This window comes from Natator depressus, chromosome 11, assembly GCF_965152275.1.
Source record: "Natator depressus isolate rNatDep1 chromosome 11, rNatDep2.hap1, whole genome shotgun sequence".
NCBI lineage: Eukaryota > Metazoa > Chordata > Testudines > Cheloniidae > Natator > Natator depressus.
In genome coordinates this window covers 38,673,383-38,698,806 of record NC_134244.1, presented here as the reverse complement: position 1 = coordinate 38,698,806, position 25,424 = coordinate 38,673,383, and the positions used below count along the sequence as shown (strand labels likewise).

Below are 25,424 nucleotides of genomic sequence, written 5' to 3'. Positions count from 1 at the left end.
AAAGTAAGCAGATGACTGGGACCCACAGACCCTGAAAGCTCTGTAAACTGGGTTGACCAGATCTGATTTTATGGAAGTGGTAACCTGCAGGGGAACAACTCATTTCCTGATCTCCCATTCTGGCAGTCCCCAAAATCAGAAGGTCAGCCCCGCTTTAGCTATTTTAACTTTTGGCAAGCAATAGGATTTATAAAAATTTAAGTAAGCCACTAGCGTTGAGTAAATAGGCAGCCAGGCTGACCCACAAACCAAGAGGCTCTTGCAGAAATGGAGGAAAAAGGGGGTGGGTAAGAGAAACTTGCAATTGACTCTCTCTCTCTCGAAGAAAAGTTGGTGAACCGTAAATACAGAGACAAGTATATTCATTAATTAGTCTGGTTTTAAGTATTAATAGAAATCCTCCTCAGCATGAAAGGGTTACATAAAAGTTGCTGAAAAGGAGGCTATATGATTTATGTGCAGGGAAAGATGAGCGGTGGAGTGCTTGATGGTAGGAGGAAAATTTAGGAAGGGGGAAAACGAGTGGATTTAACTAAAAATATTAAAAGTAATATTGTGTGTACAGCAGTGGGGGATGGATGGGAAGATATAGGTGGAAACACACTAGGGAAAGAAAAAACAAAATAAAATGGAAAAAATAGATTGTGAAACTAGCATGATGTGCACATATCATTCCTAAGCACTCATATTATTACCTTATTATTGTAAACCTCAAGCTACTTTTCACCATTTCTGCCTTTAAATTATTGCTGTCACTTACTGCACTATGTTTACAATTGGACTGCAAGTTCTTTAAGGAAAAGATCATGTCTATTTTACTTGGCTGCAAAGCACCTAGTACACTGTGAAGACAGCTAAAATGTATTGCAAATCCTCACATGTATCATTTTCATACGAACAATTAAGGAAGACTAAAGTACTGAAGAAAATTTCATTGTGATCAACAGCATCATAATCCAATAACATCTGCCCACAACTCCTAAAGCTTGAGGTTGTTACGAGCGAGCAATATTGATGGCATCGTGCACAAGCTTTAAAATTCTGCAAAACACAAATTTCTTTTACAGTACTATTTACACACAGAAATCAAAATAAATAAGTTAACAGATTCCAAGGATATGAGATCCAGTAGTGAGCTATGAGTCCTGTCGTTCATACAGAGCTGGGCTACCATCTCTGCTCTGAGGATCTCGTCATCTGTCATTCCTAGGACAATAAAAATAAAATTAAATACCCTGTACAAGTTGTATGGGTAAAGAAAAAGGAGATACACAGGCACACACATGCAGTCAAATCTCAGTAAGTTAAACACTAATTACAAATGTGAGACTCAACAGTTTGATATCCAAGTTAACACAGTTACATTGTTACAATTACAATTCAAAGATTTCTGGTCGATTCCCAAAGATGTCCACAAGAATTTACTAAACTATTCCTATTTTCTTATAAGAGAGCTCTATGTATTTGGAAGTTGTGTAAAGTAACAGCTCACTGATATTTCTCAATACATATGCTATTTTGAAAACAGACTATTGCACAGGAGACAACACTAAAACATGTTTTCTAAAGACTGTATTGTAAAGCAGGGTAATAAATGAAGCTTAATAAAACACAACAGAATGCAAGTTTTAGCCAAGATTTTAAGTAATCACTTAGGCCCAATACTGCAAACATTTATGCACACTCTTAACTTCATACACATGAGTAATAATCATATGCATAAGTATTTGCAGTACTGGAGTTTAATTCATTTTTCTATGGCAATATCAAAATAATTTTATTCTGTGTTAAATACTGTGTATTTTGGGGGGAGAGGAGAACATACCAACACAAAATCACAGGAAAGGTTTCACAGATCTTGTGTCCCTAGCTGAATGTTTGGAATGTATGCCACTGAAGCACTATCAAATTGGCATACTTCACACTTATTGTACCAACTAGCACATGTTTCTACATCAGTAACATTAGAAATGCTGAAAAGGGTGATTACAAAGCTCAGTTCAGCTAGCTCTCAGTTCAGCATAATTCTGAATAAAGATCAGTGTCATAACACTAAGCTATATCTACAGGACTTTATCGGGGGTAAATCCCCTCCCTCACTCTGCAGGTATGGAAGGCCCAACAGACAGGATAACTGCGGTAGTTGCATGGCTCACGTTTGGGCCAAGATGTAGGAAGCGCATGCAGAGAGACTGAATGCCACAGCAAGTGCTCTGAAAGGGTAATTTGTGCAAAGCTGCAGAAGTAATTTATGGAATGGGGTAATGCTAGTGGATCCAAAGCAAGAAGAGCAGCAGCCACTGTGGCAACAGTAACGCTAAAGTTTTACCAGCTGCCAAGTTTTGCGTGGCCAGGGGAGAAGGTTTGGTACAAGACCAGGATTTTGCCCCAGGTTACTTCAAAGATAATTTGTAATAGAAATGATGTAGAAAGTAACAGAAAAGGAATATTCACAAAACTGAAAATATTGCACATTTGCTTCTTTGCACATAATTTTTGAGGTGCCCAAGTGGGAAATGAGTCTCTCCTTTAATTCAACTGACTTGATAATGTCCTATTCAGTTTACTTGATACAAACAGCAGAAACCAAGTCATGTATATAAAAATAATATAATACAATAAAATTTCAGTTAATAAGGAAAGTCAAAGTTTCAACAGGGAAATAAGAAGCTCAATCATAAGAGATTATTACAAGTAGGAGCTTTAGGATTTGCTGATTCAAACACTAGTATTGACATTTAAGCTTCAATATACATCTCGTGATCATATGTATTAAAAAATTCAGCCATTTATTTCTCTCAAGGACAGGAATGGACACCCTAACCCTGTATTTTGACTGTTTCTAGTTTTTAGGATGGTTAAAATGAAGCAACTGATGAAACTGAAACCAAATTATAAACATAAAGAATGATCATTCGATTTTATTTAATAATTTTACTTATTCTGCTACAGGATAGCTATTAAATGCCAAAAGATTTAAAACCAAATACACATAAAATTCCATGTTACAGTAATATTTGTGGCTAGACAGTTGTGATTCTTACCTAAATGTAAGCGAAGACTTAACAGAATGACGAGAAATGTTAAGGCTCCTTCCAACATAGATCTCTCATGTTCTGAATCAAGAACTGTATTCTGATGCTGCGATGCCATTGTTAACAGATCTACCACCTTGAATCTACAGGACACAGAGCAAAGTTAGCGACCTCATTCTTCCGTATTAAGAGCCTGATGCTGAGAGGTGCGAAGTACCTGGGATTCCAACTGAGGCACCATTCAGGCCCAGGCCCAAAAGGAGTATAAAATAAGATGTACATAATCTAATTAGAAGCAAACCTTGAAGTGAAAGGCTTTTTATTTTCACAAGGTGTATCCTTATCTTCATTGTACCATTCTGATCCTATTCATACTTCATATTCAAATACATGACATTTATATAGATTGAATACTTGAAAGTAGGTTACTTGGTATTCACATTTATATCCTGCTTTTCTTCAGCCATGTCTATGCTACAGCAGCACAGTTACCGTGCTGCAGCTGTGATCCTGTAGCATACACACTGCCTATGTCAGCGGACGGAGTTTTTCTGTCAACATAGGAAATCCACCTCTCTTTAGCCGGGTTGACGAAATAATTCTTCCATCAACGTAGCTGCGTCTACAGAAGGGTTAGGCTGACCTAACTACTTTGCACAGGGTGTGACATCTTTCACAGCCCTGAGAGACACAGCTAAGTTGATCTAAGTTTTAGGTGTAGACGGAGGTGTAAGCAGACTTCTTGTGATCCTCACTGCTATTCATTCTCCCCTTCAGTGTGGGAGTTCCAAATACTTATACACCAGAGTGTGCAACTCTTCTAAAATTGGAAAGCTCAGGAGATTCAACTCTGGAGTTTCATAAACATATTGCACACACTGGCGTATAAATCCAAAACCAGCCCTGAGTGAAAGGGAGGATGAATGAAACTGCCACAGTGGAACCCATCAGTGCTGTGGTGCAAGAGGGATTCAGCAGGTCATACACCTTTTCCCCATGGTATATTTTAAATAGCCAGTAAGTGGCAGAATGCTATATAGTGGTATTCATTCTATCCTTATGCTTTGACCTTACCTTTCAAAAACTGATGAAATAAAATAATCTGGGTCAAGTCTAGAAGCACAGACCTGTAAAAACAAACATGGTACATTCACTTTACTCATCAATCATTAGTGTTCTTATAAACACAGTACTTGGGTTCACAGAAACTATACCTTACCTGTAACAGGTAAACATCAGGATCAATCATGGAGTTACAAAAATGAGACTGCACATAAGTCATTGCTTGTCCTTTAATTTGTAGACCATTCCTTACCCACATGTTACTATGGATTTCAGAAAGGCTTGCCTATTTTTTAAAGAAAAAGAATTAGCTGAAATAAATATTTTGCAAACAGTTCAAGGAAAATCAGCTATTCAGTTGTCTGTAGTCACACCATCAGCTGCGATCCCCTCAGATCTCAAAATCAGCAGAGCTGGACCATCTCAAAAGTTGGATGAGAGACACCCCAGAAAATACCCCTAGATGCTGCAAAAAATTCACTTGGTACCAATATGTATGTGGTTCTCTTCTTGCTGAGACAGTACTGAATCCATGCATGAGGCATGATATTAAATTACAGTGGTGAATGAGACTTAAAACGAAGGCTTTGATCCCTAAAAAGATATTGTGCTATTTTTTGCAAGTTTGTTAACCAGGTGTCCTGCCCAAATTCAAAGTAAGGTATTTATATCCCACCACAGATCTGTAATATGTATAATATGGTCCACTCTAAAAGGCAGGGCATTTCAGGAAATGGAGGGGTAGGCATGTGAAAAGATCCATGATTCGTGATTCTTTATCCTGAAAAAGTACCCGAAAAATGAAGTGTGCGTCTTATAACAGATTATCAATTATTACAACTATTTTTCTTCATCTCCTAACTTGCATATAAACAGAATGTTAAGTGTAAAGCCACAGGCAAGAATCCTGCCCATCAAGGAATAAAGGGTCTTCACAACCCAGCCTCTACATTCACTCCTGCATATTCTGCATCCTCAATTTGTACATATTAATATTAATTGAATGCACAAATTGTTCCAAGCACAAGTATGTACTCAAATTTAGCAGCAGCTTTTTGAAAATGTGATCCTAAACATAAAGCATAGTTCTCAGCAATATAAACACCTAGGGTCATTATATGATGTTAACAGTATTTGAAAAAGTAGTTATCTGATTCTAACAATACTTTTCTAAGTTTATTCTGACAAATCACTGTAAAACTGTGCTTACAAGTGATAAACATTTCATATATTGCAAGGAGTTGTCACCTACGTTAATTTTTGTATTCCACAATTAATGTGTTTTTCCACAGCTGTTTAGACATTTTTTTAATATACTTAAACTATTTGGACTGGAAAAAGGGAAAAGAGATAGCCGTCCTCTTTCGTATTCTGTACATTCAAACCAAAGAAGCAGCCTGGCACCATACCTGAATCTGAAGTGGGTGAATCATTAGTTTCATCAACATCTCCTGATCTGGTAAAATAGAATCCAGATCTAGCTCTTGGCATTTGACAGCCTACATACAAAATGGAGTATAAATTTTACTGAGAATGTAAGGAAATGATTTTTTCATACTATAAACCGACACCACCTTATTTTCTTATAGAATATGGTAACAAATCCATGCTTACCTTACTCAAAAACATAGCATAGTAACGATGTAGTGGCAAATGAAAAGTAACCTGGTTAGGCGCTGGCTGCAATGAAAATACAATGCATTTTACCATCAAATACAAAAAAGTATAAGAATCATACAGACTATCATTTCACCTGGCACCCACTGCTGATGGCTCTTTCCGCTAGATATTGCTAACTTTACCGCATCTCTCCCCCTGCCAATGCTTCATCTCCCTTTTCCCAAACAGTTCAGGTTGATCTCTCCTTCCTTGCCGCTAGGATATTAGTCTCACCCCACCTGGAATCAGAGAAATGTCTCCCAATACACCAGAGCTGCCCACACCCTAGTACTTCATACGAAATGGAGTGCAGAGAGTCTTTATCAATGCTAAAGCTCTCCACTCTACTGCCTTGGAGTGCTCTTATGGCATCAATTGGTAGAACCTCAGTCTGAATACAAGTTCACATTAATTAAATTGGGGAGTCTAGTGTTCTTAATTCACAGATGTATCACATCATACCCATGAATTACAAAGGTTTTAACAAGAGTAGCATTGTTTTTAACATGGTAATCCATCTGTTACAGTTTCTCCTTTAAATAATAAAAAATACTTTAAAAGTTAATATTTTTAAGTTTAACAAGACATTTCCGACAACACTTTGTTTAATCATATAAAGGATGCAAACCTCATCTACAAAGTTGATTGCATCAAACCAGTCCTGAAGTGCTTCAAGGCAGTACCTAACAACATTTCGTGTGTACTCTTGTGTCTCCTGCAATAAGAAAAATTATTTGATATTGCATCATCGTACACTGTACCACACTATTCAAAAACAGTTTTGCGTTAACAGTTTCATTAATACAATGGGGAAAATAGTTTGTTAACTAGTATGATGGTTTAAGGATTTTTTCAGTTCTTTTCTGTTCAGTTTTAAAACAGGGCACAAATACGGAATTTGCATAGTGTTTCTCTTTTTATTTAAAAAAAGTTTTCTTTTCCACCACTGAAAATTAACATGGTTTAACGATTTACTGGTGATTGACACTGTCCTTCTCTACACTGAGGTTTTTCCCAAATTCATCAATGGCAGGAGTGCCAGCATACCAGAGCCTAGAATGTTTTTGCTATTGTGTTATCCAGACCTGTTCTGAGCTGCGATGCAGGTGTCGCCCTCTATCACATTCAACCAAGTTTTATTTAAAAAAAAAAAAAAACATCCTTTCATTTTATTGTTTCAACCAATTTACTTGGTACTGAATTAAGTTTTCAGGGTCTATAATTCGTAGGACCATCCCCAGCACCATATTTTAAGAGACTAGTAAACATTTGCTACCCTCCAGTCCTTGGATATAATAATAGTGGATTTAAATGTTTGTTCAGCCACTTGATTGAGTTCCTTTGAAATTCTTACAAACAACACTATTTGGTCTTGGTGGCTTAATGTTGTTTAATTTAATCTATTTGTTTTAGCACAGAAACAGGAACCTGTGCATACAAAGGGACCTTTCATGCACAGATCCTAAAAGGAATTACTAAGCATCCAATATCCTATTCAAACACTTCTACTGCAATGTCTTTAGAGTTTAGCAAACTCAGTGCAGTAAAATTCAGTGCTCACCACTAGATTAACAAACGTGAGTGTAATTATAGTGAACGTATAGGAGTAATTTTGTTTCAGGTTAACCACAAACTTTATTTTTTTATATACATATATATATACATACATACATACATATATATACATACATATACATATATATATATATATATATATATATATATATATATACACACATATATATTTTCTCACCTTGAAATGCAATTTAATTTAAATTGCCTCTCTCAAAGTTAAGGCAAGATAGGCTATAAACCTTAAGCAGTGGGGTCAAAAGCATGTGGGGGGAGGGGAAGACAACTAGTTGGCACTTCAAAAACTAGTAAATTGTAGTACAGTATTCTAAGGGCAATTTAGCCTCAAAAGTGAGATTTAATAAAAATATCTTAATATGACTTACAATATGAAAATGCCTTTGCAATTGCTAATTTAAAAACTTTCGGAATATTTAGTTTACACAAAGAAGTCTTTTCAGTGCACATTTCAATCCAGACTTCACTGTCCTATGAACACCAACATAACTCCTTCTACTTATTTTGGAAAGTAGTTAAAATTAGAAGATTGATATTTATTATTCATAATAAATGATGATGAGGTAGAAATGTAAAAGTTTTCATGTTTCAAGCATTCCTCTCAATAGAAGAATTCCATTTTCTGCTAGTCTATCATTGTTTGACACACAAATTAACAATTGTGTGGTGTAATTGTGAGAAAAATCATCATTATGCCAGAGATTTAATCTCACACAGTTAATAATCCAGATCTTTGATTTGATAATTATGCACAAATATGTAGTTTTATTACTATCCCAAAATGACTATTTGCAGGCACAAACAACAACCAACCAATATTATAATCACATCACAGCAGACTTAATTTTCTCCTTTCCCAACATTACAGTATAATCACCAGAGTTGTTCGGACACAAGTATCAACCTATATCCCATTACATTTTAACCTCATTCCTATTACAGTCAGTGTACACCCAAGACCTCTAGTCCCAGTTCTGGAGACTATAACTAAGTAACATCAATCATATTTAAATAGGCACTTCAAAGGATTTACGAGATTGCTGTTACAGAGTTATATCCTCAGCTCTAATAGGTACAGCCTGAGACGTCTGTTGCTTGCCCATTCTATCTTTGTTTTCACTAAAATAATGCTTCTTTCAGAGAAATGAACAGTGGCTTTTCTCCTCTTCCATAGAAACAAGTCTCCAATATCATCATCCTTATCAAAGCTCCTGTGAAGGCACTAAAATCAAACTGGGGGGTTGATACTCTCATATACATTTCCTCAGTTTAAAGAGATTACTCTCTCAAACTCCTATACATTGCACTATGCAGGTCAGAAGCTATTTACAGTATCATTCAGTTGGCTGGCAAAGACAGTTCTCCAAGCTTGCATACAACCCTACATGTAACATGGACACCAACACCACAAGGACAGATGTTAGTGCCAAGTCTCATGTGGCCTACTTGCTGGTAGTTGTATCGCCTACTAGAAGAAAGCAGCAGTTGGTGCATATTACAGAGCTCCAGCCATTACTGCCCTAATCTAATGTCTTGATAAGCCAACAAAGGGGACCAGTTTGCTTTTTTTAAGTCCCCTTATTTGACATACAAATGAAAAGCCTTAATTCACCTAAATAGAAAAATAAATCTCAACACACTCAGAGGCTTCACACAATGAAGATTCTGGAAAACCTTGTCCTGAATCATCGAGACAAACCCGTGGGAACATTTCAGCCTGCAGGTATTGATGAAAGTCATGATTTAGTCTATGAAAAAATCTTTGGTGCTCCAGCTGAGCAATTTGGAGAAAGACAACCCTTCAGCCAAGAATGCTTTTATTCAAAAACGCGTATCTCATTTGTTTCAAAGATCTTCCAAGTGAACATTTGAAGTCATCACTCTTTTCTCCAGTCAAATGACTGGCCAAATCTTATGCAGAGAACTTGAGTATAAACATCTTTTAAAGGATTTGTGAGTTCTGTTCAAATAAAGCTTGACTACAAAATACTGCCGGATGTATTTTTAATCAACTTCAATTTCATACACCATCCAGAAAGTAACACTTGATGGAGAACTGATACATGACCCTAAAATCCAACTATTTGTAAAATTTGCTGAGACTACAAAAAGGAAGTTAAAAGGAGGAGTTGTTTTTTAAAAGACAAAGCAAAAATGAAAAAAATGTTTGCCTTACCCTAACTTTACAATGTGATAGCAGTCCCCACATTGGTTGGGCACAGGCTTCCAGTTCAGCAGCAAATGCAGCATAGTAGGTCTGTGATTCAAACTCCACATGCTCATTTAATTCTCGCTTATTTAAATTCATACCTTAAAAGACATAAGCAGTGTTATACAACAGTATCTTTCTCTACCATTAAGTGGATCTTAGTATTTTTTTTAATTATACACACACATACATATATGTATACCTATACAGGGAGATGACATCCTTGCAATAAGATTCAGAGGGTGTGATCAATTTTACCTAAGCATCCACAAGATTAAGGATTTGAACTGAACACAGACCTTGAAAGTTAACTAGAAAGAGATCAGTTGAGTAGAGAAAGTCTGGCCATGTTAGGCTAGCAACTCAAGCACCCATGCTGAACAGGCACGTGATCTGAATTGGGCCCCTTTTAGTCTCAACTCCAAATCAAATCAATGAGAATTTTTAAATTGACTACAAAATCTTGGATCTCTCCATAGAGGAAGCATGCTTTCCACTATGCAAACATTCAGAGAAAAACAAATCAATAAAAAACTCTCTCACATTTCCACGTTTATACAAAGAATACCTAAATACGTCAAGTTCATTTTCCCTAGTATTGAGTTTAGAACTTTGACATTGAAACATATTTCTATCAAAGTCATAACTTACACTGTTAATACAACAATTTCATGAGAACTTTGGCAGTGTGCAACCCAATGCATTTTACTCACCCCCTCTGTGCCTGATCAACATGGGCTACGTGGGCCTGTTAGAGCTTTATCTCCAAAGCCTAACATTTTAACTCAAGCGTAGAGAGATTCATGCTTTAAGCTCTGGAGATCCTCAGCTGCCATGATACAAGTTGGAGTTTGTCCAGAATTCAAATCATGGTGTGTCTCAAAACACAGTTTCCATGACTAGAAGTAGTATGTAACCCACCAGTCAACATGTATTACGCATTCCCTGGTGTGCCCCAATCCACAATGGATACAAATCTATTACAGCTCTCATTTTGAGACCCTGTCCTCTTTAGTTCAAACTACAGAAACTAATGCTTTTAGATCTCGGACGTCCCTGGTTCAACGCCTGGTGCGGGTCAAGATGTCAGTTGTCACAATTGCACATCAGAAGTGCTTAATGCCTTTACATGTTCAGCCTTTGCTTCTCATCAGTTGGCATTTCAGAAACAGAATTCTTTTGGCTTGAGTAATTTACAATAAACTATCCACTTCCAGAAATTTGCATCAGATTAAAACTGAACACGCTAATGGATTAAATATTTTTATACAAGGGTGAGTAAGGTATATGTTATTGTAAACATTGTGCCACCTTTAAAAATTCTTGCTTAAGTACAGGAGAGAAAAGATTTGAAATTAGGCAGATTCCAAAAAAGGTATTTCTAATCACTAAATAAGAAAGCTAAAAGCCACCTACCTTGAAAGAATGATACAAAATTCATCCAAGTTACTAACAGACTATGATCCTCCAGGAATTTCTTAGCCACACTTTGGTGTGAAAGGATATTAATAAAATCACTAACAAGTGGCCAGTAAGTATTATTCTTTAATAGTGCTTCCCCGCAGTTCACTACGACATGTAAACTGTTTTCTTCATCTAGGAAAAAAGTGATTAAAAAAATCCCATCATGATGTTTTTTAAAGAAAAAATATAGTAACTACCATAGTGAACAATTAAAAGAATCAGGGTTTAAAAACATTTATAGCATGCACAGCATACGGCTATAAAGAACGATTACTTACCTTATAGCAACGATTGTTCTTCAAGATCTTGTCATCTGTGTGGATCCCATTCTAAGGTATACATGCCCCCCACTTGTACGAGATTGGAATCTGAATAGTAGTGGTTGTTGGGCCATGCCTGCACTGCACGTCCTTGTGCCCTGCCTTTCTAGAGCATAAAAGGCACTATTGCTCAGTTACCTTGCTAATTTAAAATCTCAGGTAAAGAGGACTCCAAAAAAGCAGAGATGCAGGGCAGCTTGTGACACACACACACACACACCCCCCAGCTCCTCAAAGAACCAAAGTTACTAGAAGGTAAGTAACTGTTCATTCTTCAAGTATGTGTCCATATGGCTCTCACTGAGGGTGACTAATGAGCAGCGTCCCATCTGGACAGTGTGACTGAGGAGTCCCAACATTCACTAACTAACTAACGATTGTAATACTGCCCTACCAAAACTGGCATCTGACTCATGGCCAGGACCAGAGCATAGTGTTTAACAAAAGTCAGGCATTACTCTAAGTAGATGCCTTGCAGATTTCAGACATAGGGATCAGAGTAGCAGCCATGTTAGTCTGTATTCGCAAAAAGAAAAGGAGTACTAGTGGCACCTTAGAGACTAACCAATTTATTAGTCTCTAAGGTGCCACTAGTACTCCTTTTCTCTTTAGACATAGGGATGTTTCTAACAGACCTGATTGGAGGACAAGCCCATTTTACAGTAACTTTCAAAGTTTGTTTTCATTCTGCAGTGGAACATTTTCATGAAAACAAAGTTGTTATAAAATGTCCTTTTTCAGACTGAAACCAGAGAAAAAGAGAAAGCGTACATACTGCCTCAGACATGAGAGATCCAGGTACAAGTTCCAGATATCCCTGATTCAGAGGAGAGTTTTTCCAACCCTGATCACTCTGAATCCCACCTTGATTCATCCAGGGCAAGTACCATAGCCACTAGGCAAGTGAGAGAGAAAGACACTCTCCCCATTCCCCCCCCACACACACACGCTTCCTCCCCAATGAAAATGTTGTCAAAAGCAATAGGTTTAAACAAAACTGCATATTTCCCTGAAATTTCATTGAGTCAAAAAAGTTCCAATCAGCTCCAGTTTCTAAAGCATGGAGAGGAGGCAGTTTCACTCTAGGGAAATGGAGCTTTGATGTTTGGAAGAAGAAGTGTATGATACATGCCTTTGATTAGCAACTCTCTAGATATGACTCAACGTGAATGCCGCGTCTCCTTAGGTGTGCTGCCATCACAACTAGGTATTTAGTGAAGACTACTGGTACGGTGGAGAGAACGAGCTGTAGCACTTTGTATTGATAGTGATCGGGCCCTACTAGGAATTGCAGGTTCTTCCTATGGGCCAAATGGATCACAATATGGAAGTACACATCTTGGCGGTTGTGATGCTTCTCAGGGTTATGGCCAGGGTTGTGCGGCACCTTGTCACCACCTGTCCTTAGCTCACCCCCAGTCTCTCCTCCAGCATTAAACAGCCAGACCAGCTCTGAGCCTCTATTTATAAAACAAGCCAGCTGATAGCTTACCCTTAGGTGAAATATACCAGCGTGTACCTCTGTAGCCCCAGACATAACGCCAACAATCTGTTATCTTCACTTGGAAACAGGGTACCTTCTGCTGCTTGTCTTTTCTGTAGTGAATCTCCCCTGAAGACTTTGCAATCTGTTGATTAGTATTTTGCTCAGTCTGTAAATAGGCATTCATTGTGAAGTATACAATATTCAGTTTACATATAGCCACATCAAGTTTCTTTCAGGTGGGAGATGCTTTTTATCACCTTTTGGTGACCAGTCCCAACGCACAGACCTTAAGACCATAATTTTCAGGAAGAAGGATGGAGTGAGAGAGAACCTTACATATTATCTGTACATACATTTCATAAGGATTATGATAATCAGTGTGACACAAACTTTCGGTAGAGACCTGACATGACCCCCTTTAACAAATTATCATGTAGGGACCAGACCCAAGGGATCGCTGTGCCCACTGCCAGTTGGCATCAAGAAGTCCCTGGGTGACAGAGATCAAGAACCACAAACCAGTCTTGTGCCTGAAAAGAAGGGATGATGTAGGCTGAATTTAAGACTGTGTAAAAATGAGTTCAGTCTTCTCAGGTCTAGAATAGGATGAAGAGTCAGACCCTTTTTTCCTTCGGAATAACAAAATATCAGGAACAGGGGCCTCTTTCCCTGAACTTTAGAGGTAACTCTGGTGTGGCTCCTAGGCAAAGCAGGATAGCCACTTCTTTTAGTTGATTATAAGAAGGGTCTCTGAAGACGGATAGTGAAGGGGAATGGGTAGAGGGCCATGGACTGGAATTGGATGGAATAACCATGAGAGAACTTCCAGCACACACGTCTGTTATTCCAGTCCAAGCCCCATAGAAGAGAGCCAACCAGCATCTCAAGAAGGAGGTCTGGGCATAGCCCTTCCCCGATCTGAATGTGGCTCTCAAATCTCCTGCTGTCTGGAAGCAAGTGTAGTCTGGTTAGTGACTAAGGAAGATAACAGTCTCATACAGGAGTACCTCGTCTTCTTCCTGGATGGTTATTCAGAGGACTATTGCGAGTAGCTGGGTGTTTTCTGTCTAGCCTCCCTTGCCCTTGATATTTAAAGGGCCTGTGAATGGGGCAGAGGTGTAAATGCTTAGGGAGCCACGTATCTAGTATCTTTTTTGGGTGCATAGTGCATCATTGGTACATATGGTGAGTAAGTCTGAACACTCAAAGGGCAAGTCCTCAATTGTATTCTCCTCCTCCCTAGGGATGAAAGAAGCCTGTAACCATGATGCTCTGCACACAGCTACCACCACAGCCAGGGATTTAGCCACCACGTCCAACGCATCCATGGCTGTCTGTAAAAGAGGACTTTGCCATTGGTTGTCCTTCAGCAACAATGGCTTGAACTCTGACTTAGAGTACTGAAGAAGTTTGGCCAGAAAGGGAGATAACTCTGACCTAGGTCAGATAGTTTCACAAACAAAGCTTGACAGTTAGCTACTTGTAGCTGGAGTGATGCTGACAAATAAGCCTTCCTTCTAAAGAGAGGCAATTTATTTGGGCCCTTCTCCTTAGGAATGTTCTTGGACAGTTTGGTTATCTCATGCAGGGCAGAGACTACTAATTAACCCAATGTTGGATAGGTATAAAATTGCTCAAACCTCTTTTGGGGGACTGGTCTTCCTTTCCATTCTTTTAGCAGCAATGTGGCTGGCATCTGCCATATAATTTTAGCTGGTTCTAAGATGCCCTCATTAATTGGCAATGCTAGTCTGGCAAAAGAGGAGGAATGCAATATGTCAAACAGCTTGTAAGCTTTTTCTTCAATTATTGAGGTTTCTATTTCAAAGGTCTCAGCTAAACAAGAGAGCATCTTCTGAAAGGCTCCAAAGCAGGTATGGGAGCCAAGGAAAATGCCTCATCAGGGACTATGAAAGATGTTCACGAAGCTCAAGACATGCCAGTTCCTCCTCTGTCAGCTGTACTTGTTCCTCCCTGTCTTCAGATGGGTTTCTGACAATTGCTGCGGAATTGGAGCATGACCTTCTGCATTTTCTTGAGTGATAGGAGGGAGTTAGGTTCCAAGATGCTCTAGACGGAAACCCCCACTATGCCCAACAGGGCCAAGGCAGAACAGGATAAGGCTGGTTTTGGTTAGTCCACTGTCATTCCTGAGATGGATAAGTCAGAGATCTGGAGTGCCCCTGATTTGCAGAGAAAGACCTTCTCCTGATCTGTGTGAATGGTGAGAAGATTCTCTGCTGTAAGGTGGAGAGGTGTGTCCCAGAGATGAAGAGGAGTAGACTGCCTCCAAAGATAAGTCTGATTTTTGAGGTGACCTCAGTACCATGAGGTCAGAGACTCATGTCGATGCTGAGTGCAGTGCCATTGGTGCCAGAAATATAGCTAACTCCTCTAACAGTAGATTGGACAGTACCATAAATGAGTCAATTGTTACTGTCAATGCTGATACTGGGGGCAGCAGTTTGTGGTTGCCAGCACAGTCAGATGTAGGCACTGAGGATGCCTTATATATCTTCAGTGTACAGCTGGAAGTTGAACCAGCATCACTTGCTCCGGTCACAAGAGCAGACCACGTGCTCAGTTCCTCGGAGGAGAGTAAGGGTTTAAGCATCTCCTCGTAGGACAAGGGAGTTTTCATATCTCCCTTGCTTTGGTAAGGAGGCAGTAGCGGTCTTTGGTGCTGAAGTAGTAGCTGGAACCAATGTGGTCAGATGGTCTCAGATCCCTGACAGACAGTGCCATGGATTTTTTTGCCAGTACCAGCATTAAATGTTGTGTGCTGGCTAACAAGGGCACTGGCTAACTGGGACTTGGACTTGACCAGTCCCATCTTAGAGATCAAGGCCTGTTCTTCAGGGTCTGAGGTCCCTTTCATTGATTGTCCAAGAAGATTCAACTTCAGCAGAGCATCTCTGGATTTTCTTGTGACAGTAGAAAACAGCACAAAGGATAGTAGTCTGGTACATGGATCTCACCAAAACAAAAAATGCCAGCTGCTATGACAGTCTGTAAGCAGAATGAGTCTGTCATGGGACTGGCACTGTTTAAGGCCTGAGGGCTTTGAATCTGCTATTGTAGGCAAAGAAAGCTGCATAAAACACCAAGCAGAAATTTTAAGTTTCCATTTTAAAAAACAGATCTTTTAAAAATCGTTTTTTTGGCAAGGGGAAAAAATAAAATTAAAAAGGGGGAGTTTGTTGAGAATTATGTCTAGCTAATTAACCAAAAGAGAAGAATATTCCACTAAGGGATAGCGAACAGACACCTTGTTCTGTCTCACTGCCACAGGCAATAAGAGGGAACCGAGGGACAGCTGCAGCCACTCTGCCCTGTACACCCTTTGGGTTGGGGCAGTCATGAGGACTCGCAGGGTGCATGAGCAGCCCAAGGGACACAGTTATTCAAAGATTCCAGGCTCACGTGTATGAGGCACATGCATACTTAGAATGGGATCCATGCTGACACACACTCAAAGAACCACCAATGTTTTCCACTGTGTCTTTCATAACAGTACCCACTACATTTAAAAAAAAAAAAAAAAGCTGGGAAAATAAAGAAAAAGCTATGTATAATCTTGCCCAACTGTTTCAACAGCAGTTCTTCCTAGCTTGAAAAGCATGTCCTCTTTAAATCAAAGTGTTATATTAGATAAGGGTGTCCAATCTGTAGCCCTCAAGAGCAACTTTGTTAGGAAAATTTGTATTGCATTATAAATTGAAACTGTTCCTTGAGCCATGCCTGGCAATTTTAAATGGTAGTATGTGAATCAGCCCTTTTGCTACAGGGAGCTAGTAGGGGACACCACTTCCTTAACTGCCTCCTGTCCCTTTTCTCTGCAGTACCAGAAGAAGCATAGAGCAGGGAGCACTCAGATCAGCAGCCTTCCCACTGTCTACTTGATGCTTTACAGGGGAGGGAAAGAGTAATTCTGGTTACTCCACTGCCTACATCCCTGACAGGCTTGTGACCGCACAAGAAAGAGCAGGATATAAACTCCAGTGGCTCTGCCTGAACCTAGGGAAATGCCTAGCAAAGAATTATTTCTCTTCCCCACACAGTAACCCAGGGCAGCCAAAGCAAGACTAAAGAAGCTAAGAACCAACTACAGGTTTAGTTCCCTAATCTTCTGCCCCAGAATAAATTAACTCAACCTAGCAGCTGCTCTAATTTGCATCAGCATTTCTTCAGCTGCTTTTCTTCTTCACTGGTTCTGAGCAGGGGTAGTTGGGTAAACTCAGTCAAGGAAGAGAGGGCCTTTTACAAGTGAGCCATCATGGAAAATTTTCTTTAGGGTATAAAAAGCTACTCTTTTAGTGGCTCAATGGGATGAAAGCTCTGGTAGAGAAAGGACCTATAAGAACAGAAATGACCTATATCCCAGTAGCATACCAGTGCTGCTGTTTGTGCCAAGTTTTTTGTTTGTATTTTTGTTTTGTTTGTTTTCACATCTTCTTTTTGTTTATGTATGTGTGCGCATGTCTGGGTGCGTTAAGCTAGGATTATTTTAACATTTGCAAATTTTGGGTCATTGCAGTGGGATAGTAAGTTATCTCATAATTAAAGACTATTTCTCAAATATATGCATTTTTCAATTCTCGGGTTTAATTGTGCAACCTTAAGATTGCATTAATAGATGCAAGACCATTATATTTCTTTATTATTTTTCTTTTTCCCCTTACAAAAATTGTTCCCAGTTTGGAAAGAAGCACTTGTTGGCCATGTTCAAATGGTCTCTATGAATCTCATTAGTGAACTTTCTCATTAGTTAACCTGAATAGCCTCCAGATGGCCAAAGGACAAATGGTATCTGTCAGTAATGCAGACTAAGGTTATGTCTACATTATGGACCTTACACTGGCACAGTTGTACGGCTGCAGCTGCGTCACTATAACATCTTCTGTGTAGCCGCTCTTTGCCAGTGGGAGGCATAATTAAACCATTCCCAACGAGCAGCGGTAGCTATGTCGGCGGGAGACGCACTGTCCACACCAGAGCTTTTGTCGGTGAAACTTATGTCGGTCAGGGATGGCCTTTTTCACACCCCTGACCAACAAAAGTTTTGCTGACAAAAGTTCCAGTGTAAACAAAGCCTAAATATACCTGAGCAGATTTCTTGCTACGTCTTCTCATTCCTCCTTTCCAGCATACCAGGATAAGCCTTTTTGCCAGTTCATCCATGCCTGAATCTCATTCAGATGGATAAGGCATTTGACCGTGTTAACTAGTTTTATGATTTAGAGGAAGAGCTGCGTTTCATCAATATACTAAACACACTGTAATACATGCGTCTATGCAAATAAGAACATAAGAATGGCCATACTGGGTCAGACCACAGGTCCATCAAGCCCAGTATCATGTCTACCGACAGTGGCCAATGCCAGGTGCCCCAGAGGGAGTGAACCTAACAGGTAATGATCAAGTGATCTCTCTCCCGCCATCCCTCTCCACCCTCTGACAAACAGAGGCTAGGGACACCATTCCTTACCCATCCTGGCTAATAGCCATTAATGGACTTATAGGGCCACTGACCCAAGGGAAGAACAAGATGGAAGCCTGCAGAACTCTATGAGACAGCCATTGAGAGAGACGAGTAACTGTCCAGAATTACTCTGGAATCTTTCAGCAGTATGAGCAAAGCCACCAAAAGGCTTCCTATGTTGAGGGCTGCAGGCAAGTCAACCATACTTCATGATTAATGGAACTGGTAGCAGCTGATAGATTCAAAAACAGATCAGAAGGGACACAATCTCCACCCTACCAAGGAGAAGATCTATCAAAACCATTTCCGTGCTCCAACCATGTCTGTACCCAGACTCACAAACCTCAAGGAGACCAAGGTACCTCTCTCATATAAAGTTGCCTTGCCACAGCCTTCACAATAGTTTTAAATTCCAGAACCAAAAATGAAATATTGGCCAGAAATAGATCATTTTGAGTGCTGGTCATAGTAAGTTTCCTTACTTGACACTGTCAGTCTGCCCTGTCCTAAGGAAGCAGCTAACAATCTCTACCAATAATGAATCCAATTTTAATTTACTGGTCTTCACCGTCTCTAGTATCTCAGTAATCATGAATGGTCTAAACATCAATTCATGGCCACAGCCACAACAGTGAGCAATGATATGTACAACTGTGTATTAGTGATATCAAAATCTGCCTTCCTATGTCTGCCTTCATATGCAGTATGCGCAGATACAAAATGGGGGATGCAAACCACTTCATGTCAAAATATAAAACATACAGTAATTAAAACAGCTGTCACTGCTAAGAGTTTCCTTGAATTATTAAAAAGGCAAACAATGAATCTTTGTTATACATGTCCAAAAAAGATTCTTAATAAGCTTTACAATGCATTCAAATGCAAATGAACGTGCAAATTTGCTGTTTTCCTTCTTCCCCCTATTGAAACACTGATTCTTGAGTGCCCTAAGCTCTCTTGTGTGTTAGCTGTTTGTTCCCCAAGTCTTTAAAAAAATATATATATATATTAAAGCAGTTCAGGCAACCACCAGATTACTTCATCATAACTACTGTTAAAACACTTTTTTTAAGTAAGTCTTCTTAGTGCAAGTCTAACAAACATAATCAAGATTAATAGATTTATTTAGGCATAAGCTTTCATGGGTTTAAAAAAGATGAATCTGAAGAAGTGGGGTTTTTTACCCATGAAAACTTATGCCTAAATAAATCTGTTGTTTGTCTTTAAGGTGCCACCGGACTCCACATAGTTTTTGTGGATACTGACTAACACCTCTGATAATTAAGATTGTCTTCCAAGTAGGAGTGTAGATCACTGTCAGTCTACACAGGAGGAGATTTATGTTCCAATTCACATTATCTCTACCCCACCCAACAATACGAATTCGGTGCAAAAATGGCACCTCTCTAAAAGCAGGGAAACAAGCTTTGTGAGGATTCTAGCAGGTGATTCCCTAAGAACATGCAGTTGCTTGCCACAGCAGACACCAAACATCAGGTGAGATCCTTACCGCCTGCTCACACTCCCATTACATCTGGTAAAAGGGGTGGAGCTGCATAAAGGAGCACTAAAAGTCCTCGATGCAGATGAAGGAGGAGTCCCCTTGCATAGGCACTACAGAACGTGGACTGCTTGCAAGCCTTGGGATAGGCTGTATACCGGGGTTGGGTACATCATGCAGCACAGTGGAGATTCCAGACAGCTCTGAAGCCCATAGCGGAAGCCAGGAACGTGCCATAACTCACAAAAGGCTCTTAGGGCTCAGACAGGCTCTCTCAGAGCAACCCAGAAGCAGGAAGGCGCAAAAGGTGGATTAAAGCTACCATAGCCTCGCCTGCCACTAGGCTGCAATTTCTGGCACAGCACAAACAATGAGGAGTCCTTGTGGCACCTTAGAGGCTAACAAATTTATTAGGGCATAAGCTTTCGTGGGCTAGAACCCACTTCATCAGATGCATGGAATGGAAAATACAGTAGCAGGTATAAATACACAGCACGTGAAAAGATGGGAATTGCCTTACCAAGTGGGAGGTCAGTCTAACAAGACAATTCAATTAACAGTAGGCTACCAAGGGAGGAAAAATCACTTTTGTAGTGATAATGAGAGTGGCCCATTTCAAACTGTTGACAAGAAGCTGTGAGTATTAGTAGGAGGAAATTAGTATGGGGGAAATTAGGTTTTTAATGACCCAACCACTCCCAGTCTTTATTCAGGCCTAATTTGATGGTGTCCAGTTTGCAAATTAATTCTAGTTCTGCAGTTTCACGTCCCAACATGCTTACATATGATTAGTCTATACTGATAACCAAGGAGCCAGAGTCCTAGAGATATTTAAACAATACCTAGTTTTTAATAATGCAGTGTAAAGTTCTGCTAGTGCATCTCTGGTCTAGCAAAGTCACTTGACATTTGAATTGGCAATGGTAAGACTAAAAGACATCCGCATATATGAGCAATTCAGAGGATAACATTGTTATGCAAAACTTTTAAAGTGATTTATTTTGGGCAAGGAAAAAGTAGGCTCTGGGTCTTCACTAATGGGTTTACCCTCTGTGCAGTATATTACATTCAGGTCTCCACTGTATCAGAATGCAAAGTGTCTAAACAGTAGTGTTTGTGAGGAGATTAATCATATTCTTAATTAATAATATCATGCATCGCAAAAGGCACTCCTCTCAGGGAAGGAAAATTAGAACCATTTAGAAGACAAGTGATGTCATGAAAGACTTTGAAAAATATTATGTTTAATAAATAAAATCTCAACTTATTTATAGTGCCCTTCATTGCAAAGCACAGCACTTATGAACTGTATAAATGGAATCACTTCATCTGACACTGAAATGTGGCTACCTCTGAGGTGAAACATTCTGCTGTTTTATGTCATCCTACACTGTAGTTAAAAAAAACAGCGTAAAATGCCAGTGACATACTGAATAAAACTATTCTTACATTTCCCAAAAAGTTTTATGGTCTCTAGCTCCCAGTGTGTGTGGCTACAACCTGTCCAGTTCTGAAAAGTTAGTGGCTAACTCAAAAACAGAAGATGAAACATTCAGTACAAGTCTCTTGTTTGATATTAATGAAAACAAGAATTCAACTTACCTTGCAGCTCACTTTTAATAAGACAACTTTCCATCATATATAATAGGACAGTGACCATAATATCCAACAGTTGACATTCTTCTGTCACTTGACGTGCTAGCTCTTCATTGCTGAATAACTGAACGCTGATATGCACAATTCTATTAGACATAGTGTCTGATTCATGGCTTTTCTTCAGCGTTTTCATAATAAAAGCATAATGCTGAACAAAAGTTTTAGTAAAGGCAATCTGTAAATTTAAAAATAAAAAGAATTTTAATATTACAATAGTTATATTTCCTCTTATTTAAAAAAATGTATTCGCAAACATACAATCAGTATTGCAGAGAAACATCAGATTTATCACAACAGGTCAAAAATCTGTGGTCCATCTTATCCAATATCCTGCTTCAGAAGAAGGTGCAGGAAATCTCACAATGGAATATCCTGGTCTTCCCAACCTTCATCTTATATAATTGCATGTGTTCTCATTACACATGTAAATGACTCATCCTTTTTTAATATCTTGGTTCTTATGACTGAACCCTTAATTGTAGCATAACTGTTCAGTTACAGAAGGAACTAATCTAATCCTACTAAAATCTTGCTATCAATATCTTCTGACAATGAGTTCCACAAGCCAATTAAACACTGTATAAAAACTCATTCCTACCAGTTTTAAATTTGCCATCTTTTTCATTAGATATCCCCTTGTTCTTGTATTATGAAAAGGATAAACAGGAACTTCCAACTTAACTTCTCTACCATTCATTGTTTTATATATTTCTATAATGTCTTCTATTGGTAATCTCTCTAAACTAAAAAAATAGGACTAATGTTTTCAATATTTCCTCATCAGGAAGTCTTTCTGTGACTTTAATTTTCTTTCCCTGTCTCTAGATCCCAAATTTTTTTTCTAGAATCTTTTCCAGATAGGATGACCGAAATGAACAAAGTATTCACCTAGACAAATTAGAGGATTGGGCCAAAAGAAATCTGATGAGGTTCAACAAGGACAAGTGCAGAGTCCTGCACTTAGGATGGAAGAATCCCATGCATCGCTACAGACTAGGAACTGAATGGCTCGGCAGCAGTTCTGCAGAAAAGGACCTAGGGGTTACAGTGGACGAGAAGCTGGATATGAGTCAACAGTGTGCCCTTGTTGCCAAGAAGGCCAATGGCATTTTGGGATGTATACATAGGGGCATTGACAGCAGATCGAGGGATATGATCGTTCCCCTCTATTCGATATTGGTGAGGCCTCATCTGGAGTACTGTGTCCAGTTTTGGGCCCCACACTACAAGAAGGATGTGGAAAAATTGGAAAACGTCCAGTGGAGGGCAACAAAAATGATTAGGGGACTGGAACACATGACTTATGAGGAGAGGCTGAGGGAACTGGGATTGTTTAGTCTGCGGAAGAGAAAAATGAGGGGGGATTTGATAGCTGCTTTCAACTACCTGAAAGGGGGTTCCAAAGAGGATGGCTCTAGACTATTCTCAGTGGTAGCTGATGACAGAACAAGGAGTAATGGTCTCAAGTTGCAGTGGGGGAGGTTTAGGTTGGATCTTAGGAAAAACTTTTTCACTAGGAGGGTGGTGAAACACTGGAATGCGTTACCTAGGGAGGTGGTGGAATTTCCTTCCTTAGATATTTTTAAGGTCAGGCTTGACAAAGCCCTGGCTGGGATGATTTAGTTGGGGATTGGTCCTGTTTGAGCAGGGGGTTGGAGTAGATGACCTCCAGAGGTCCCTTCCAACCCTGATATTCTATGATACTATTCTATGATTCAAGTTGAAAGTGTGCCACTGATTTAAGTAATGGCAATATTAAAATTTCAAGACCATTATTCAGTATTACTATTATTTTTACATTCTAACATCATGCTTGATTTTTTTACCGCTGCTGTCATACAGCAACTGTTCTCATTGAGTTGTCTGCAATGTCATCCAGGTCTTTCTCATAGATGGTTTCACTTAAGACGGAGCTGCAGTGTATATGAGCAGTTCATATTATTCGCCAACATTGAATTTCATCAGCCATCATGGCTTCCCATATATTTATCTTTGCTAGGTCTCTCTGGATTCCTTTAGTGCCTTCTCTAGTGCCAGAGGATGTTGAGAAGTCCAAGACTATAACAGGGTTCAAAAAAGAACTAGATAAATTCATGGAGGATAGATCCATCAATGACTATCCAAGATGGACAGGCATGGTGTCCTTAGCCTCTGTTTGCCAGAAGCTGAGAATGGGTGACAGGAGATGGATCACTTGATTACCTGTTCTGTTCATTCCCTTTGAAGCACCTGGCTTTGGCCACTGTCAGAAGACAGGATATTGGGCTAGATGGACCTTTGGTCTGACCCAGTATGGTCTTATGTTCTAGGTTTGTTCTAGGTTTGATTCTCCTAAATAATTCTGTCATCTACAAAGGTTTCCCACATCATTGTTAAACTGTTTTTTTCCAGATCAGTAATTAATATATTGAAACTATATCAGTTGTAGTATGGATCCTTGGGGCACCCCACTCTTAACGTTTCATCATGTTATAAACTGACCTTTTATTTGTACTTTTGTCTTTTAGCCAATTTTTAATTCATTTCAAATTTCAAACCTAAGTGCCACTGCTGTTCTAAACTTCCACCATATGGACTTGTTTAGTCTGAAGAGATGAGATAATGCAAGCTGTCTTGGTGACTAAAGAAAATTTTCAGCTCACTAACTAAAATCTCACGTCTAGCCTAAAACCTGTCCTCTGAAAGTGTTAAATCTTTCTGGAACATAGAGTAGGCATTTCAAGGCTACCTTTAAGCCAATTGTGGCTTCCATAGTCTGAGAATACAAAATCACTACTTCACTTTACCCATGTCTGTCCACACTCTGAAATACGTGGTCCATTTTTATTAAGAACACTGCAGTTTGCTACTTTTATTGGAACTGATTCTCCACAATACTGTGAAGCATAAAGGGACCATAAACAGGCCCCCTCTCCCCTGAATAAAGTAAGCCCAGAGTAGCGGATATGTCTGGAGTATACTGTGCATTGATTATTCTTGGCTGGAGGATAGCCTTCAGATACCATTCAATCCAGACCATAAGTTACAGTGGATGACACTATATTTCTGCAGGAATGAAAAAAGGGGATTTGGCCTTTTTAGAGAGACAAGGTGGGGGAGGTAATAATTTTCAGAGACAACAGAATTTGGTCCAATAAAAGACATTATCTCACTCACCTTCTCTCTCTACTATCCTGGGACTGACGCAGCTACAACAACACTGCGTAAAATCTATCCCTACAGCATTCAGTGGGCCAAAGAGCACCAGTAGAGAACCATAAAAAATTAAGTCAGAAGAGAGCAAGCATAGGTATCGTAGAATATCAGGGTTGAAAGGGATCTCAGGAGGTCATCTAGTCCAACCTCCTGCTCAAAGCAGGACCAATCCCCAATTAAATCAAACTGATTCTTCTGCTGAAAGCCAAATAACTGACTTCTGACATGCCTATCCAAACTTAGGCTGGATTTACACAGGGAGGGTTACCCTTGAACTATCTATGCATCTACATAGCTTATTTCCATTTAAGAACTTTATTTCTTGTGGTACTGTACAGCAATAAGAAACTGAACTAATCGATGATCTTGTGGTTAACATATGAGACTAGATGCAGGAGATCTGGTTTCAATTACCAGTTGTATCAGACACTTCTCTCTGTGCCTCAGTTCCCCATCTGTAAAAGGTAGGTAAACCTTCCTTTCTCCAATAGCTTGTAAGGTTTTTAGGCAGGACTGTCTCTTTCTACATTCATTTAACATTTTAAAAAAGGAAAAACTGGTACAATTCAATGACTGAACTGAACTAATATGTAGTATACAACTTCACAGAATAACTCTGCAATCTTCACCATTCCTTTCCCTTCACTTGTGTCTCTTGTTACATCATATCTAGTAGAACTCCTAAGCTCCCTGGGACACGGTCTGTATGTTACTTGTTTTGTAAAGCACTAGAACTGGTTGTAAAATGGTGGTTTCCTCCCTGCA

General features: G+C 39.3%; 1 protein-coding gene across 3 annotated transcripts in view; it reads right to left on the bottom strand.

Moving 5' to 3' along the window:
- The window catches only part of UBR3 (ubiquitin protein ligase E3 component n-recognin 3), a 209,644-nt gene that overhangs the window by 137,598 nt on the left and 46,622 nt on the right, over positions 1–25,424 (bottom strand). For all 3 annotated transcript variants that reach the window (XM_074967530.1, XM_074967531.1, XM_074967532.1), the window contains 10 exons: positions 21,411–21,639; positions 10,972–11,151; positions 9,523–9,656; positions 6,385–6,471; positions 5,712–5,777; positions 5,507–5,596; positions 4,255–4,383; positions 4,110–4,162; positions 3,045–3,178; positions 1,122–1,206 (listed from right to left, as the gene is read on the bottom strand). In XM_074967530.1, coding sequence (XP_074823631.1) covers positions 1,122–1,206; positions 3,045–3,178; positions 4,110–4,162; positions 4,255–4,383; positions 5,507–5,596; positions 5,712–5,777; positions 6,385–6,471; positions 9,523–9,656; positions 10,972–11,151; positions 21,411–21,639 — 1,187 coding nt within the window. The remainder of the gene's footprint in view (positions 1–1,121; positions 1,207–3,044; positions 3,179–4,109; positions 4,163–4,254; positions 4,384–5,506; positions 5,597–5,711; positions 5,778–6,384; positions 6,472–9,522; positions 9,657–10,971; positions 11,152–21,410; positions 21,640–25,424) is intronic.